Source organism: Phalacrocorax carbo, chromosome 4 (assembly GCF_963921805.1).
Source record: "Phalacrocorax carbo chromosome 4, bPhaCar2.1, whole genome shotgun sequence".
Taxonomy (NCBI): domain Eukaryota; kingdom Metazoa; phylum Chordata; class Aves; order Suliformes; family Phalacrocoracidae; genus Phalacrocorax; species Phalacrocorax carbo.
Genome location: NC_087516.1, coordinates 78,637,794 through 78,657,257, shown reverse-complemented (window position 1 = coordinate 78,657,257; position 19,464 = coordinate 78,637,794). Strand labels below are relative to the sequence as shown.

Genomic DNA, 19,464 nt, shown 5'->3' with positions numbered 1-19,464 from the left:
TATACTGTTTGACTGCCTTCGTGTACAGAGTTCTGGCCACTTAACCAAATTATACTTGTTAAACTAAACCTCAGAAAACTCCCTTTAAGAAAAAAAATCATCTAACCCTTGACATGCCTTATCCATAGTCCCCGGCACACTTCTAACTAAACTTAACATCATACCCTTGATGTCATTTCATGTGAACCATGTAAATCAGGATTAATTCCTGTGAACTAAGACCAGGCAGAATTTTTAAAAGCTGTTCCATTTACTGTACTTGGATTCTAGTTTCAAAAACCGTATCAAACTCTGCTTCAAACCTCTTGTATCGCATCATCATTTATAAAGGATCCCTGCGTAATTTCTGACAAATATATGGTAGGCTTGAAGGCTTGTGCTCTTGCCACATCCGCTTAGCAGGAGCGCAATAATGCAAAACAGCTGTTATTTGTTCACATTTTTTGTAGCTGTTCATCCTTGTCATTTGATAAGCACAAAAGGAAATGACTTTTCAGTTCTGGTCTTAAACTGGATTTATAAAAGAACTAAACCTTTGCAACTTGGAGCAAAATGGAAAATGAATTATCAAATAACATTAACCTCTGTAAAATTTAATGACTTAGCATTTCCAGCGTGAGTGCTAACTTGTAAGAGATTTCTTTTTTGTAACTTTCTAGTAAGCCTATGGATGGGTCTTTGCAACAAGAAGACAGACCATCCTGGATGACTTATCAAGGAAACTCCCTGATTTAAGCTATATGGCAAAGGCCACCGCACTGAAGGATGCACTGTGATGATGGCTGCATCACACAGGGTTACACACTGGAGCAGAGAAAAAGAACTGTGAAAATGGCACAGAGCCATTCAGTACATGAGTTTTCCTGAAATCACCAAAGCTTAACCGAATTTGATGGAGTTACACTGAGGATCCTGCGCTGTATTTCTGTAATGCCTCACTACAATTCTCTCCTGGGGTTCTGAATTGGGGTTTAACCCCAGTTTCAATAAAATCTATATAGGTCATCTCAGGGATTTCACGAGGTTTTGGAGCAGTACCCTAGTGAGAAAGCAGAATTAAACCTGTCCACTTTCTGCACACCAGCAATAATTTGATGGTCTGAGGAAGTTATTGGTATCTACTTCAAGACTTTGTAGGACCCAGTTGGCTTTCCTAACCGTATCATGACCTCAATTCCAAAGACAGGAAGAAAATTCTGTCTGATTTCAGCAAGAACAGACAAATACGTCTACGCTGTGGACAGATGAAGTCACACTTGCAGTTTTGTAAACTGAGATAAAGTTTGAAAAGTTTATGTAATTTATGCTTTCGGAAGTATCAAATACAGTCCTCTAATAAAATGAACTACAAATATTTACAGTGACTTGAGCAGGCTTTGGACTGAGTTCTTCAGTGAGTTAATATTAGGAGAGAGAACCCATTCCATTGTAATTTACTTACTGGTTAGAATACTAAACTCACTCTTGCCAGGAAAAGATTACAAGGTCAAATTCCCTTGCTAAGGTTTTCAATACTGGGAAGGCAATTTAGGCGTGTGTCTGTCTTTAAAATCAATAAAAGACATGCATCTAAAATGCAACACTGCATCCGAATTTCAACTATATCCTCCAACCAGTGCAACATGCTAGCTAGGACCAACCCAACGCCCCCAGTTAAAGAACAGTGATCCGTGACTTTGCTATTTGTTATTCTTACTTGTTAGTCTCATGCTCTGCAGCACAAAAGAACAAAACATAATACTGTAAGCTTAAGTTCTCCGCACCTTTCTACATTTCTAGAATGTTCCTGGACTCTGATATTCAGCTTACAAGTACATTTACTCTGCTGTAGGTATTTAAAGGATTTTGTTTGTTTTGACATAAAATTCTGCATTAAGTTTGGATACTGGAAATACTCACTCGGCAATAATCCAAAGTAGCAACATATTCATAAGATCCCAGAGATAGCTCAGGCCTTTCATAGTGGTCTACCCGTCGGCCAATGTGGTCCAGATGTTGAAAGAAGAATGGAGGGACTAAAAGCCAACACAAGAGCAGGAGAAAAGGGTTTATATTTTGGGGAGGAGGGGAACAACCCAACAACTTCTTTCAATAGATACAATGTACTAATGCAGGCTCCTCTGTTACCGATCGAGGGAAGAGTTTAAACACTTATCCAGGTTGCAGTGGGTTTTTTTTCCCACATTGGCTTAAAAAACCACAGCATTCGCCTAATGCCAGCTCCTTTTTTATGTGGAGAATAGGGCATATTCCCCTATAAATGTCCATATTGTCCCACCTCTACACCGTCAGGCTTCAGTAGGTAAAACTGCCCCAGGTCAACTCCACAGGCAGGAGCCTGTTACCCTCAGGATACAAACTGAACAGTAACTAGTTTATTAGTAGATACGGACTACTCACAGCTTAATTCAAATCACCGGAGCCAGAGCTCTGCAGAGGGACAGCAGTAAAAACAGCACTCTTACTAAAGCCTATACTGCTTTATCCAAAAATACCGCTTCACTGGAAATAGCTCTGGTTCAGGCTCACAACCCTGGCCTGTGGTACAGCAAAGTGCATTGGGTCCGTTATATTGGGAACCTTCTGCAGCTACAGATAAATGGTGCAGAACTCCAAAGCATTAAGAAATGCAGTGGGTTTGCCACCAACAATTTGTATGCAGCTAGGCTAATGGTTAGAGTCACGCTGGGGAAGAGAGACCTCTGGATTTTAGCTCCTCTTTCCTCAATCAATATATATTTAGAATGCTTATTTTTCACATTTTTGCCTGTAAAAAGTATACGAGTGTGTGAGCGGGGGGGAATATCTACCTAGTCTGTTGGCCATTTTTAGTCCTCATTAAAGTTTTCTTTCAAGTGCTTTCTGACTTGGATGCAATTACACTGTAGTACTACAAAGCATGATTTAAAACGACACTGCAACTTAAATGCCTTTCTTAAAATGTTCACAATGCATTTAAATTTCTCTTTATGAGAGTTTAAATTGCTAACAAACCATGAAATTTGTTATCTGCTATGCTTGCACAAACATTTGAGCGTCAGGCAGAAAAGAAGTTGGAACGAGTCTGTCAAGGTTCACATTTCAGAGTTGAAAAGATTACTGTATTAGGGAAAGCACTATACCGCTGTGATCCAGCTGAGGAAATCCAACTTGATACAAATGTCTAGAAAGGCTAGTTCTGGCAAAGAGTTGGGATTTAGCCAAGAGCACAAGAACAGTTATGAGTCACATGCAGCACACTTGAACAAATATGGCATGGTATCTCTGTGAAAACCAACACTTGTCACAGGAAGATTAATAGGTTATTTAACCATTGCATCCACGGTCACAGACAGGACTAGGCTAACATGGTTCTAAACACTTGGTTCTTGCTGGACATTCAGATTTCTTTAAAAAAGTTGATTTTTTCCACACAGAAGTTGCTTTCAGTTAGCAGTACAAGCAGCTTTGTATCCTATGTTGACACAACATTTTTAAACAAAGTTTTGATCGTATCAGAATGGACTTCATGAGTCAGCAGTATTTTTCATACATTTATTTTTTTAAATTGTACTGAACAAATGTTTCTACATATTTTTCTTGGGCTGTATTTTTTTATTTATTTGTGAAATAGGCCTAGTTACTGCATCTTACTAAACTGTTTTCTCATCAAGAAAATCATTTTAGGGATATCGTGTCTTTTTAGTTTTATGGAATTTGTATGAATCACAGATCAGAGAAACACCACTTACCATCATTTATACAATTGCAAAATCCACACTGGTATCTTCTTCCACCTTCAATAAACTGCATGAAGGGACACATATAAGCTTTGCACCTGTTGCATCGGATTGGTCCAGTCTCACCGTGGTTTACAACATAAAGAGGTGCCTAGATGAAGGGGTACAGGAAGTTATAAAAAGCAATACAAACTTGAAACCAAATAAAGTGAGCTAAAAAGCCACTGCTCGGACTTCACCCTTGTTAGAGATCACCTGGCCAAGGGATCATTCATTGTTCAGCATTTACCCAAAAGCTGCGGTATGGTGTGCCCAATCCCACAGGTCCCCTGAGGGGCTAAATTTACAAGTTCACAGACCGTATCCTAACATTTATCAGAGTAAGGATTCACACCGAAAGCCTACGAAGTTTTGAAAGCATTGGAAGGTGAGAGCTCCAGGCTGATTTTCTCCAGCAAAGGGTTTTTACAGCTCACTAAGTGAAATCTGCTGGAGTCAGGTATTTTGCCTTCTCTGTCAGATTCAGCTTTTCCAAAAGAAATCTATCACTGCTCATCTGTTGCACAGAGTCTCTCAAACAGGTATTTGCTAAGAAAGCTGCTAATATTTTATCCTAAATGTTTCCCCCCTGCATGCTGCCATGTTACATGCTATACTAACGTTTAAATGTTGTCAGGGTCATGAGCTAGAGTAGAAGATTTAGAAGAAATACTAATATTTATGAAAGGAAAGTATGTACAGCAAACAAATACAGTATCTCAAGCACTTGTCAGTTTAATTACACTGACCATGCTTACTTATAGCCTCTGCCAAAAACCACAGCTAATGGAAGACGTTTTCCAGATGCCTCTTTCAATAATTACTGTGCAGCAATTGAAAGATTCCTGTGATTATACTTAACATTAGAAAAGTCATACTTGAAACCACTATAAAAATGGAAGTTTTGTATTTTCCTTTTTTTCTTACTCTCTTTAATCCCAACAAAAAGGGTTCTGAATGTAAGAATAAGGAAAGAAATCCAGAGTCTGGACACATAATAGATCTCTACAAGAGGAAAAATGCTGACAGCCTTTGAACGCTAAGACATTGCCACCAGCATGCTTTTTTTTTAAAATTAGTCTGTCTTTTCTTATGGAATGGACATATTTCATCTACTATACACTTTACATTTTATTGGAGCATAAGAGTCTTTGAATACCTAGAAAATCGTCCATGTCCTCCTATTATTCACTGCTTACATATATTTTAGTGTTTGTTTATATTTTACAGAGATTATTTTACTCATTTATTTCTCCAAAGGGCTTAATGCTTTTTGCCAAGGATTTTCTACATACAAGTAGATTTTTACTACATGGGTTTTAAGTGCTCCCTCCTGCTCTGCTGAGATGTTATTTACTTTGTGTTCTTTCTTCTATGAAAATTGAGTTTAACACAAACTAACCAATAATGTCTGCTGGCAAACTGTCAGGGTCGTTTTTCAGATATTAAAGCCTTGGCTATAAAACCTGCTCATCAGCCACAATCGCTTAATAAGTTTTAAAACTTCTGGGGTTTGTTCATTACTTGGCAATTTTCTGATTATCATTCCGCTGTATTAGTTTAATGAGGCCTGGATCTGGTTTGCAGTTAATATTATTATAGCATCTGACCTGGTAAAGGAAAAAAACAACTCCTGATGCATTTATACATGTTTTAGTAGCTTTAAACCTTGTTTTAAACCTTGTTTTGATACCTTTAATGTTAGCCAAGAGCAAAGAAAAACTACCCCCAGGTGACCATATTTTGAAATACCAAAATTAAGGCCTTTATGTAAAAAGCATGAACCAGAACAATAAAAGACTAAATACACAGATTTTAATAAATTAATAATTACTTTTTTAAAGACAGCAGAAATAAAAATAATGGGGTTTTCCTTGTCTTCTCATGTTTGGAGCGGCAATTTTAGTTTCCCCCTCCCCTTTAAGCTTCTTTAAAAAAAATTCCTTACTACAAAGTCCTTTTTAAAATGTCGAGTTAGAGCCCCAGAAGCCTAAGGCTTATGTTTGCAAGGATTTACGTGCACGTTTAACTTTACGCATTAAATGGTTGTCTTGAAGTTACTGAGACTGTGTGCCGTGCATGAGGTTAAAACATGCACTCAAGTCTTAAGAAAAGAGTATTAATAGGCAATGTTCTGTAAACATAAACTAGGCTGGATTCTGTTTTGTCTTGCCCAGAGAAATAAAGGATTAAACACCAACAAAATCATACTTCAGAAGCTAGCTATTTTTTCTTCCTAATAAGCTTGCATAAACTAAAAAAAAATTAAGGGGAAAAAAATCAATGATCAAAACCAAACAAAAGTGCATTTTGACAAATAAAAATCCTGCAAAAAAGCCTGATGTGTACCCTTATTGATTTAGTCATTTGGAATTTTCTGAAATTACATAGAATTTACATTTTTGTGTTTTCTTTAAATAATTTAAAACATTACATCAATAATGAACACATCTAATGAAAAAGCTATTTGTATAATTTCAGAATAAGCACTCGGACCAAAAGCATCAAACCCACTTCTTGATGTGAACAACACAGCTGTGAAAGAAACTTTACCTCAAAGAAGCTGGAATCTTCCAGGCATTACACCATAAGACTAGACATTCTACCCACCGAGAGAAAGTAATTTCTGTTTGGGTGTGTAAACTGCTGTTGCATTTCTGACTGTCAAAATAACTTCTGTCAGGGTGAAGTAACTTGCTTTAAAAAAATAGGTAGATCTCCATGGGAATGTACAGAGGTAAATAATACTGTACACGCATTTAAAAGCATAAAATGCTTAAACTAATGAATAGATAAAAGAAAAAGGGTCATAAAAAAGACAAGGTACTAAATGGGAAAGGAAGTCTTGTTTGATGTGCTCCACTCTCTGTAGATGTCACTATATACCAGAAGATAAAGCTGAGATCTGCTTATGGTGCCATGGAAGTCAGCAGCAAACTCTCATAGGAGGAGGGGAATAAGATAAAATAAAATAAAATTTTAAAAACACAAACTTTTTTTTTGTTTGGTTGGGTTTTTTTTAAACAAATGCAATACTCCTTTTTCTTTTGCCTTTCCACCTGTAAGGTATCAGCATTTTCTTTCCTCTCCTCTCCTAAATCTCTGCCAATAATAAGCGAATCAAGCTAGATACCTACCATAACTATTTGGATATTTATTATACTCATGGACTTGTTATGGCCTTACACTTCTCTCCCCCCTTATCTCTTCGCAAACCTTTGTCCAATTTGCCTCTTCGGACCACCTAATTGGGAACAGAGATGGACTTCACAGAAAGGGACACTTAGCTATTGATTGTTGGCGTTCCAGTACTACCAAAACATAAGTATTTCTCAAAACCAAACTAATACTCGGTAGCCTAAAACTGAACGGGACACATAAAAGGGATTCCCTTTATGTAAGCCAAAAGAGTAGAGAGGCAGAAAGAATCAGTTGTGCTGGGAGGCAGAACATTATTGGTTTTAGATTAAAGCAAAGGAGGACTGGGCAGGAGAGATGGGAAATGCTGTAAGAGACCTGCATAAACTTTCCCTTCACTGGATCCTCAGGGCCCCGCTGGAGTGCAAGTCCTGAAAGCCAATCTGATAAACCATAATTTATCCCACTATTAGTCCAAATATAGCTGGGATAGCAAGAGTTTTATTTTGGAAATATTTCAGCAAGAACATCTCTCAGGAGTCAGGACAATATTACAAAGCAAGAGATAGACATTGGTGGCACAGCTCCAAGATGAAATACATCCATATAAATTTCCAAAGGGACTGTAACCTGCGCTTTAAAGTCTGAGAAAGCTGAATTACTATTGCTTGCTATAAAAATGAAGTCCTGACCCACTCCTCAGGGTTCCCTGTGATGCCTGCTAAGTATCACCGTATTCATATTGTATGATCAGGGCCACAGCTGGAAATGATAAGTGTAGGAGTAAAGACTGCGATGAAGCTCAAGATCATGGCACATCTCTGGAAAGGCGTTCTGAAGAGAAAAATAAGAGAGCACACGTCTCTGGAGAACAAGAGGCATATGCAAACACTGAAGAAAACTAGCCATTCATCACACAACAAAATAAAATATATACAGCATCTGTTTTCATTGCCAACCAACGTACAGACTGGGCTGCAGGAAAACACTTTGTAGCTGTGCTGCAAGACAAATCTCCGTATGTGATGGACCTGCACCTCGTCTTTGCCTTTTCCTACCTACCACAGCCAAGGTGGATTCCTATCCGCTCCTTGACACAGAATCTATCAGTACAGCGACAAGTGTATATTAGGAGCTACGGTTTTCCACTTAATTTGACTCCACCATTGTTTAGGTGCATTTAACACTCCAGCACTGAAACAACAGCAATGCTGTCATATTTAAGAGAGGCCCACATGACTTGTGAAGTCCAGCTACCTGCAAGCGGAACACAAAACCTCTTTCCGTAAGTGTAGTTTTCAGTCAGAGCAGTGTCTCTATCACACCCTTACCCATCCCCACAAGAGGAGGAATTTGCCACCAGTTCTTCTCTATACATTTGAAGAAAGTTACTGCTGGATAACATGGAGGGTCACTACACAAGATAACATTGTATACTACACGTGACAAGTTGCCTTTTCAACTGGAAATTATATCAGGGGCAAACGATTCTGAAAGCAAATCCCATGGAAACCCCAGATTTAGGGGATCTAAGATTTCAGGAGGTATTTAGATGAGGGCTATTTGTTTCAGAAGGAAGAATATCTCACAGGTTTGGAGAGCTGCACAGAGACTGAGCTCCTGATGACTTCCAATACGACAGTTCCTTAAAATTATACTCCATGATCAGTAGTACTACAGCAGATGAAATATTTTATACTTCTGATGTACGGTGAACACTAAACACTATTTGCATGGCTGATTAACAGGAAAAAAAAGTCACCAACCTGCCAACTATTCAATCCAGACAATTCATTAAGTAGACAAGCTGTGCAGTTTGTGAGGGTGACAAACTCAGAAAGGCAATGTTTCTAGAGTTATTATTTACACTGACATTGATGTGAGTCTAATTATTAAAATATTAATATGAGAATTTCAAGATATGCTATCCAATATAACTTTCTAATGAACAGAAGAGAAGGCTGTTGGTCAAGTGTGGTACCACTGCCCCAAGTAAGTCTTGTGTTTAATTAGTACAGTATAGAGATGAGGAAAAATCTCTTCCAGATAATCAAAGAGAATTTTGAAATATAACACTGATGTTTCTGGAAAAAAAACTAGGTCATGGACCAAACTGTCTCCGTTTCCCAGGACTGTTGAAGGGGCGTGTTTTCTTTTATTGTATCATCATAGATTGCTTTTGAGAAAGATTAACCAGTCTACAAATAATCCCTTGGTTTTGAGTTGCTTTACTGAGTCGCATTAAAATGTCAAGAAAGCATTTTTCTTTGTGATGTTCCTACTGTCTTTTATCAGAAGCCATTCCCCCTGAAGACAGAAATTATTCTTCCTCTTCTTGGTTTTCAGATGTTGAACGCTATCAGCCTCATCAGCTGATGACTCAAGCCAATTTGGACTATCTCCTTTGCAGGGTTCACAGCAGGTTCAAGTATTTTCCGTAACACAGTGCTTTTTCATCTACTTCCTTGTTTGTTTGCATAGCTGCAGCCCAGCTACAGCATCAACCACGTGACGCAGTATCTCTTGGCTCTACCCTGATTTTTACAGGCCATATGAAAACACAAGCAGCACATTCAAACCTTCTTGCTCAAAAACCCTCCAGACCCAGGCTGAACATTCACCTGCATGCACTGCAGTGCAAAAAGTACCGTGGCAGGGTAGCTGAATTTCAAGTTGACACTGCACATGGCATATGATCCAGTGTGTATTAAAATAATAAAATAAACAGAAGACTAGTTACTGATTTCAGTGGATCATACATCATACTATCCTTGAAATCCTTACTTAGCCTTCCCTTTTTAAGGGGAGTATTTCAACTGACTGAATAGAGTTGGCAGCGTGAAGAATGTAAATACAGGCTACTCTATTCAACATAAGAAGGATGATTTTTAAGAGTTTGAGGATGGGGGTAAAATACATGTAATAATAAAATTTTGATGTAAAGAAACATCAAAATTAATTAGCTCACTTCTTTAGAACTTCCATATCATACAGGTGATAGAAGGAGGAGGGAAAAAAAAACACAAAAGACAACACATTTTACTATCCATGCTTAAGAGCGGCACCACAAGCTCTCCTGGTCATGATCTCAGACCAGGAATACCAAGCGTTAACAAATCAGCGCTCTCCAGCACTTCTCAGCTTTGAAGTGCTGACTGTTATTTGGATGTACGGACATGCTGTATCTCAAGTGAAGGTCAGCAGCCAGGATTAACTGATGATATAAGCAGGAGCGTGAAATTGGATAATCAAGAAACCATGCTGAACAACGGACTTCCAAAATGTTAGTGCTTTAAAACAATCAGATCTCAAGCAAGACCTGCCTCAGTCCAGTCTGTACTCATCCTAGCAAGAGTGGGAGCTGGTGCAGAGGCACATACACAAGAAGAGAACAAGGGAAGGTGTAAGAGACAGACAAAGCTACTCTAGGACACTTACCATTGTCATGTCACACACACACACACCCCCACCCTCCCTGTTAGCACCCCTGAGGGCGATATGCACACATTAAATCACATGAGAGGACTCAGGTTCATGCCTGTACTAATCCACAGCTCCACTTCCCACATATCAGTATCACAGAGGGTCCAGCGCTGCAGTCCTTGCCTGAGACTTTTAGGCATGACTGTCACACTAGCTGTAAAATCATTGAAAAATAAGACAGACAAGTTTTACGAAGCTTATCTACAGAAATGGGAAGTCGCAATGGTAGTCTAGTTTTATTGATCACAGGAGATTCACAATAAAATTAGAAGTTTGATTTTTCAGTGATTTGTTCTCTGTCTGACTTGAGATTCACTCAGGACAGAACAACATAAAAGATATTTAACAGTATATTTTACGGAATTAAACAGAACTCTCAAAGATACCTCATTCAAGCATCGTTTTTATTTTTTGCAGATCACTGTAGGAGAGCTCCAGAGGATCTTCAAAAGAGCAGAGACAATTTGGGCTCCAAATACTATTACTACTGACGACTTCTTGACAGGCTCAGTCTCTTACATGTGCTGTATGGTCACATCAATCTTAGTTTATCCTCACACAAAATTTTTCAAGACTGCTAAATAGATGATAAAATCTATCACCACAGTTTAAAATACAGACACAGCCTATAACGTACAAAGGTAACAGGTAAATTGGCATATCAATTCTGTTTTAGAAGGTCAAAGACCATTTAATGCAAACACAGCTGTGACCACTTCTAACATGCTCTAGAATATCCTTAGGCAATCAAGCAACACTCCAAATAGTACTCATGGAACACACAGCTCTAGGTTTAGGGAACAAATATTTAAATTTCTAAATAAATTTAAATGTAGCAGAGCAATCTCTGAAGCAACACTTCTCCTAGAAGAAATTCTGCATCAGAAGACCATTATCATAGTTATTCATGACTTTGTAGCAAGAACAAAACCAAAACCTAACTTTGGATTTCAGGACCACTCTGGCCTGCTGGGCTATCGTCAGCTTTAGAGACCAAATATGTGGGTTTTTTTTGTTGTTGTTGGTGGTGGTTTTTTTGTACATACACACACACACACAGGTGGATAGACAGGTGTGTGTGTAGATAATCTGTATATATAAACACATATATAATACTTTTCAGCATTTGAGAGGAAAGTAATTACTGACTTAAGATCACGCATGAAAGTCTGATGAATGGAGGGCTTCTTTCCTTCCAAAAAAACTGGAGTTCTTTCTATTTTATTAGAGGGCATTACTATGGCTTTTTAAACTGACTATTCATGTTTGCATTCCTTAGAACTTTCTACAACAGGAACTCTCTTTCTCTTGTTTTTGTGCAGCCTAACATATCAAAGACAAATTTTAATTAGAAAAAAAAGCATAGGTAAGTTTAAGAGTGTTTTAATTCAAGGTGGATAACAGTTCTGCTTATCTGCAGGCCTTATTGAAGAATATTTATTAGTAAACATGTCTCTAAGGCTGATTAATTTATTTCCACTGAAATCAGAAAGAACTGGGTGTATGTCATGCTGCATTCACAAGCCAACTAATAAAGCTAGCCAATTGCCACAGGAGTACTTAGCGGGTATAAGGAGAATTTTTGTATGTGAACAAAAAGCAGCACTGAATACCTTCACCTCAGAAGCAAGGATGTTTGGAATGAGTTTAATACCCTTTTTAAAAGTCAAGTCCTTTCTATGATGTTAGTTTTGAAGGTCAATAGCAAAACTTCCTGTCACTTTAAAAATACCACATCAGGTAGGAATGTTCACACTCCGGGTCCCTCTTCCATGAATACTTTCTCTGCTATGATAGCTGGGATGCTTCAAGCAGACTCCAGAACCTCCAAACATGAATAATGTTTGTATGCAACTACCCCCCCTCTTTTTTATTAACACTGAGCTATAGCTGAATGTCACAAGTAAGGGGCTGTGCGGAACTGAGCTATGGGCTAAGCAGTCCTGGGAAGGGCAGACCTGTTCTATTGCTCCTTTACCCTAGGGCTGAGGAGGTAATCCATGCCTCTATTTAGCAAGCCTGGATTACTTAATTCTGTTAAACAGCACACAAAAAAGCAGTCCCCTCCACCTATTTCCCTTCCCACAGTATTAATAAGGGACATTCTGTAAAAGAAGGCTTAGTTTCTTCTGTTTTTCTCCAGGACTGCATTAAAGCCTGCTATGATTAGGCCCTAGATGTAACCTGGTGCAATGATTGTTTGACACAAAAAACCCCCTAAAACCACACCATTCAACCACAATCCCCCTGTCCCAACATCAGCTTCCTGTTCAACTTTAAAAAACATTTTTTCTATGTAATTACACACTTTACATGGTTGCATCCAAAACACAATACCGCACTAATATGCACAGATAAGTAAAATACATATAAACTGAAAATGCAATAACAACTTCAGTTTACAAATCAAAACACAAACTTTTCCTCCTGAATTTACTAAATCCCAGTGTGTTCTGACTCTGTGAAGTTTCCAGGGTAACTTAGCAACATCACTGATGGCTTATGGTTAGAGCTTGCAGTCTTATAATGTTTAATTTATCGCTGTTGCTACAATCAACTTCAGCCAGTGCATAAGAGGAGACAAACACCATTCCAGGAGAGCAACGTGCAGTCCGTAGTGGAAAACGCACGCACAGAATGGCAGACATCATTCTAGCAGCTATTTTGAGTTAGAGGTATCTAGTGATAGCCAAAGTAATCTTTTACTTGACTATAATTTTCATTGGCAAAACAAATTATCAACACTGTTGGCCAGCTGATTAGCTGGATATGAATGTTACTTTTTATTTCCCTTCTATATTTACTGCGGCTTAGTCGGGTTTTTCTTCTGCCATTACCATGCTGAAGAATGGTCTCCAACTTATCAGAAACTAATTATGACATCTTTAGAAAGGCATTTTCCCAGTCTAAATTTCAAATTTGTAAAAAATTAATCAGGAACTGATTACAACACGAATAAGGTTTATATAAATGACAAATTTCAAGTCACTGTCCCCACCTCTTTCAGAATTACCTCACCATAACAACAATGGTACATGCAACAACATCTTGCAGAAATATTTTACAGAGCACACTTCAAGATTATTTTAAAATGTACACTAAAGCCAAAAAGGCAGAAAAAAATTAAATCAGGAAATTTATTTTAACTTGGAAAAGCTCTGCTGCCAAAGCCTTTGCTAAATTTGGCTCTGAAAGTTCATTTGAGTTACAGAGTGTAGCTGCAGCCCAATCGGGTAAGAAAAAACTTTCTCCTAGATGATGAACCGTCTCCCTGATGACTGGGAAGCAATCCAGTTCCCAGTGCTTTACCACCAAATGCAGACTAGCATGGGGCATACTGCATAAAGAAAGCCTCATCTAGTATAGGATTTATGCACCTCTAAATTAGGCATTGCAACACCTCGCTTACAGGCACTGGCCTCCAGTGATATAAAACTTTCTGGGTGAGGCACCTGGAGATGCTTGAGAGTTCTGGGCTCTCCATACCATGCATGGGAGAGTCAGGAACCCCAGAGGAGCTATGGAAAAACCCCAGACATTAACCTGGTGCTAGCTAGTTGAAAAAAATGAAGTAAAATAGCATTGACAGAGCAACAAAAATTGTCAAATACCTATCCTGCTCCACAGTCCAGGCAGACTCAGAACTATGAGACCAGAGTCTCAGGGTTCTCTCCCAAATGAAGGCATCAACAAGGAAGCTTTGGAACTTGTTTTATTTTAGTATCTGGAAAATGGAAGAAACAGTAGGGCTTAGGCTCACACTTACCAGTGTGGTATACAGCAATGAGTTCAGGTTACAAGTTTAAGCTACCTGGACATCCTGTATATGGACTGATTGTTCCAAATAGCTCAACAATGGATTGGTTGAGAAAATACCAAGGCAGTCCTAAGAACAAGGAGGAACGTCTGGTCGCATGGCCCTATCCCGAGACTAACTGGCCTAGTTGCAACCTACAGTGTGGTACTGATGCACGTGCTTGCTTTCTGGTTCACTGATTTCCACCTGTGGAAGTTTAAATGGAGGCAACAAACTCTTCTGCGCAAACTGGCAAATAGCTTGGTGGTCGGCCCCCCTTTCCTGGAGGGTAAAAAAAGCATTTCAACGTTGTCAGACTAAGTGTCCTAACTATTAAGTTATATCACATGTGCAGGGCTTTTACTCTCACTGTGTTTTAGAAAAACATGAAAACTAGCACAGATTACTTCGATAGCGTATGCCAAAGACATTGACAAAATAATTTTCTGCTGGATCTTGGACAATCCAGAGACCAGAACTGCTAAGCACGCAAGCAATCTGTCCCACTTGCAATTCAGAGACTGCAAAGTATTATCTCCTCATTGGTCACCAGCTGCTGTGTTTGCTGTGGAGTACTCACTCAAAACGAGGAAGCTTTTGTCAGCTACACTGGAAAGAAGTCCAGTATTGTCAACAGACATGAAGCAATTTTGAATAACCTAAATATAAAGGGTCATATGAAATTTACACAAAGGAAAAATTTACATCACTAAACATTCAATAGGCTCTGACATTTCGTTTCCAGGAGTTGTGAATACAAAGAGGAATCTCACTTGCATCAAGACCCAAGTACACATGGGGATTACGAAGTAACAAGCCAACACTGAGAAGGGCGAGACATTTCAAAACAGACAGCAGGGCAAAACTGTCACCCATCTCTCTTTCAGAACCTTTTCTTCAAAGTTTTAAGAAAACTATCATCTTTTCATAGTTTGAAAAGCTTACTAGTAGTATGGACATCTTTACTGTCTAACCATGCAACTCCTGTCTAAAAAGACAGTGTGAAATTGCTGAACTGTATATAAAACCAATTGCTTACATAAGCCTCAGCACCCAAAAGGAAAGAGGCAGCAATACAAAAAGAAATGTTACAAAGAACTCCTGGGTGACCCCAGAGCTACAGACCAGCAAGCCCTACTTCCACAGAAAGCAAACTGGTAGATAATACAATGAAGGAGAACATAAAAAGACAGATGGATAAATAGGATATACACAGGAACAGTTAATGTGGCTCTTGCAGGGGGATGTCATGACATATAGATCTATTGAGTTCTGTCAAGAGTCAGCCACCATGCAGGTAAGTATGACCTAGTTGATATAATGCATTCCTTTTGAAAAAAGATTTCTGATAGAATCCCTCATTAAAAGCTCTTAAATTAGCTAAGCTCTCATGCAATATAGGGGGAAGGGACTCCTGTGAATAAGTAACTAAAGAAAAGACAGAAATCAAAGGGTAAAATAAAAATGCCAGCTTTTTACAGTGGGTAGATGTTATCAGCAAGCACCTCAAGGATCTGTTCTGCAGTCTGTGCTTTTTAACACACCCCTGCCAGAAAGGAGCAGTCAGTAAGATATTTAGTTGGAAGCGTTTCATATTGCCTGCAAACTAAGCATTCCCCACTCTCCTCAAACCAAAGCCCCGCGTGAGCACATAACTACTAATAAATGCATATGTCTATATAAAAATATGCTTCAAACTATAGCTACAGCCTGCTTACCCTTCTTACCAGCTACAGAATACAGACAGCAGAATCTGAGGTAGATTGCAAGAGTGTGGGGATTTCCCTAATTCTTCATATTTATTTAACATTTGAATGACTTTTTTAAAACCCAAAGGAGCAGACTTGGGGTCTAAAAGAAAGTTCACACTCCAGTACTTGACTTTGTTCTTGAAACAATAAATATTTATAACATTGCATCATGTGCTAGTTATTCACCTCACTCAATTTTCAGCTTCTGCTAACCTTACAGCTCTACCTAGGAAACCATACTATCATCCCTGTAAAAACCATGGCTTTCCAAACAGCTCAGTTGCACTGGTCATCAACAAGTTTGCTATCCTGAAAAGGTTAAATAGCTTTTAGCTCATGAACACCAGCATTTCTGAGAAGTAATTCCATTCCAATTTTACCTTTTAACTAGCTAATTAACTGAAGAGAAAATGAAAAGTGAAATATTAAATTCCCACCAATGAATATTTTTTAAAAAAATTCAAATAAATGGGAAAGAACTTGGTAGAGAATGACAACACAAAGCTACTAAGGAGCAAAGACAACAGTAATTTAGATATTTAAATATTTAAAACTACAGATAACTATTTAGATGAGTCTCTACTTGCTTTTACAACACAAAATTCTCTTAACTATCTTTTGTTAGCAAGTAGCATTAAATGTTAAATTAAGATCACATGGTTTATTCAGGCTCTGGAAACATTTGTACGTCTCCAAAACAGATTCACGTAGGGCTTGGTCTATGATAACTGCAAGAGCTAGTTTATTTTTATATACTGTTGCTAAAGCAGTGGTGGACTAAAAATAAGTTCTGTCAAACAATGATACTGGATTGTCAATCTATAACAAACAAATACTTTCCATAGATCATCCAAGTCTGGAGAGTGAAAATGACTTATTTTTGAGAAATAATAAATAATAACTTGGTAAAGGTAAGATTCAGAAATATCTAGAGCTGTTAAGACACTGGGCAGGGGGGATAAGGCATGAATGTTTTAATAGCCTTTGTTTTGAATGATATATAGCACACATGTAATATTCACTAGTTTGTAATTTTCTAGATGGGCTGTAGGTTTTTGTAGTAATCTGTGAGATACTGTGTGCCTTCCATGGGTTCCGCCACTCTACCTTTCAAGTTGAGGGCTTTTCTGAATAAATCCATTTCACTTGCTCTGCTCTTCTGAAGTGCCGTGCCCATATGCCAAGTGTCACTAACTTCACTACTCTTGGGATATCAAGCACAACCCTACAATGATCTCTATTGAATAGTCTCTATTTATGTCTAGATTTCCACTCGTCTGTGATGTAAGATTACTGAAGTAAAGCCTCCTTTGTGAACTTCTCTTCAGTGTGGCCAGTTTTACTATTTAAATTTTCATAATGGCCTCTCTAGAATGTTTTCATTGTGCAGTTTTACCAGGTTACACATAAGCACCTGAAATCCTGCATCTTAGCTGCATTAGATCTTTCTTACTCTTTCAACTATAAGTTGTTGTGAGGCTGAGCCTTCATCTCTTGATGCAGCCTACTGGTATAGGTACACTTTCATGTCTTGCTTTGTATTCACTTACATTGGCCTTGTGTCCGCTCAGCTCAGAATTTCCACCAGACTTTTAGATGCTAGAGAACTTCTCAGACACAGTATTACTCCACCAGGTCTCACTGGCCTGGGGAGTTTCTAGCGGCGTATAAAGCAACAGCATCTTTGTCTTTTCATTTCTGTAATTTTGAATTTGTTCTTTCTCACTGCAGGGACAAATCCTGTTTGTTTGGGATCCCCCCAAAACACATCACACTTATTCAAAGACACACATGAGACCTTTTCATTTAACGTCTTCATCTAGCACCATGATGATTTTTGTGTTCTTATTTTCTCCCACGGGGATAATTTGTATCCCGTTCCTTATTGGAAATGGAGATGTGTTGTACAGGTCTTCAAAAGACGCCCCTGTTCCAGTCTGTGTATTTCTCATGTCCTGACAGTTTTTTCCCCAAGACCTTAGTTAATAAAAAAATTTTTATTCACTTTGTATGCTAGCATTCCCACTTCACTTTTAGAGACGGGACACCAGCCCCTGTGTGTAGACGCTCCATTTTCCCCAGAAGAACGCAGAGTGGCTAAGGAACTTAAATCTGTCTTTCAGACATGCTGAAATCCCTAATTCCCTTCTTCCAGGTTAGACCTTCAAGCTGAAAGAGTATTTCTGAGAAAACTATCACTAATTCACTGGACCTAAACTTTTACTTTAAAGCTGCCAGGATCTTTTATCTTCATCTCCCTGTGCTCTTAGTCAAAGGAAACAAATCCTCAAAGCTCAATTTCCAGTTAACTACTGTTTCTATGAATGCAATTGACAGCTTTTTTTTTTTCCTCTAATTAATTACAGACATTAATTCCAAAACCTGAGTGTGTGTTCCAGGCTCTGTCAGCTGAAGCAGTATTGATTCTTCTGAGTTAAATCTGAAAGGAGAGACAAATCAAAAATATCTAATTGGCAGAACAAAACGCTGCTAACCTGCAGAAGCTCCAGTAAACTCCAGACAGAATTTTTCATGGGATCTCCCTGTCAATGAGACAGGAACACAAGAGATTTGAGAATGAAGTGATGCCTATCACCTCCATTACACACATGTCTCTGCCAACTCCAGGACCCCAATTACCTTTACCTACTCCCTCCTGTCCAGTTGCTTTAGATGAAGAATCTCTCAGGCACTCCTTCCCGCTACCTGCGCGGCCAAGAACAACTCACTTTGCTCTGATGGTCAAAGTGTAAACTCAGGAAGAGACACTGATCAGAGTGCACAACGCTCCAACTGGGACCGACATGTAGCACCATTTATAGTCACCCTCCAAAATGGCAAATGTATGCAATTAAGAAAGAAAATAAGGTCTGTAAAATTGTGCTCTCCCTTTCATACACATATCTAATTCTATCAGTGTCAGCAGACTTAGCTATTTCCTTGCTTTTTCACTAGATTTTATTAAAATTTCACTATATTTTTGCCTCAGTTCGGCTTACACAGTGCCAAACAAAGCATGGATGGGAGAAAATTAATCTCTTTATATCATTCAGGTCATCTGGACAGAACATAATGCTTCATCAGTGCAAAAAACAATCCTCTCAAATCAAAATCCACACACAGGACTGGCTTCCAGAAAGGAAGAACAAGCCACCTGAAGACTACACTGAATCCTCATGTTGTCTGGAAAAGGAGCAAGGCAAGGTTTCTCCTTTGTTTCTGTCTTAATACCGTAATGGCATGGAGAGAAAAAAAACACAAACAAAAAACCAAACAACCCAACAGACAGGCTTGAATTCTATGGCAACAGACCACTGAAAATGCAAATATATTTCATATACTATTTTAAATTCATCCTCAACTACAAGTGACGATCAAAGCAAAATATCAATTAATTAAGAATTATATTTATGGAACACTTGTAAGTCTGTTAGTCACTTGAATGACCCTGATAGCCCATAGCTTTTTAAAATATGGCTTTACTAACACATAAAGGCATGGGCTACATAATATGCATCATAATGGGGATTACGTAGAT

General features: G+C 38.5%; 1 protein-coding gene across 4 annotated transcripts in view; it reads right to left on the bottom strand.

Annotated features, from left to right (window-relative positions):
- The window catches only part of SEC24D (SEC24 homolog D, COPII coat complex component), a 74,194-nt gene that overhangs the window by 19,055 nt on the left and 35,675 nt on the right, over positions 1-19,464 (bottom strand). For all 4 annotated transcript variants that reach the window (XM_064450556.1, XM_064450555.1, XM_064450557.1 and 1 more), the window contains 2 exons: positions 3,732-3,870; positions 1,900-2,015 (listed from right to left, as the gene is read on the bottom strand). In XM_064450556.1, the coding sequence (XP_064306626.1) occupies positions 1,900-2,015; positions 3,732-3,870 (255 nt within the window). The remainder of the gene's footprint in view (positions 1-1,899; positions 2,016-3,731; positions 3,871-19,464) is intronic.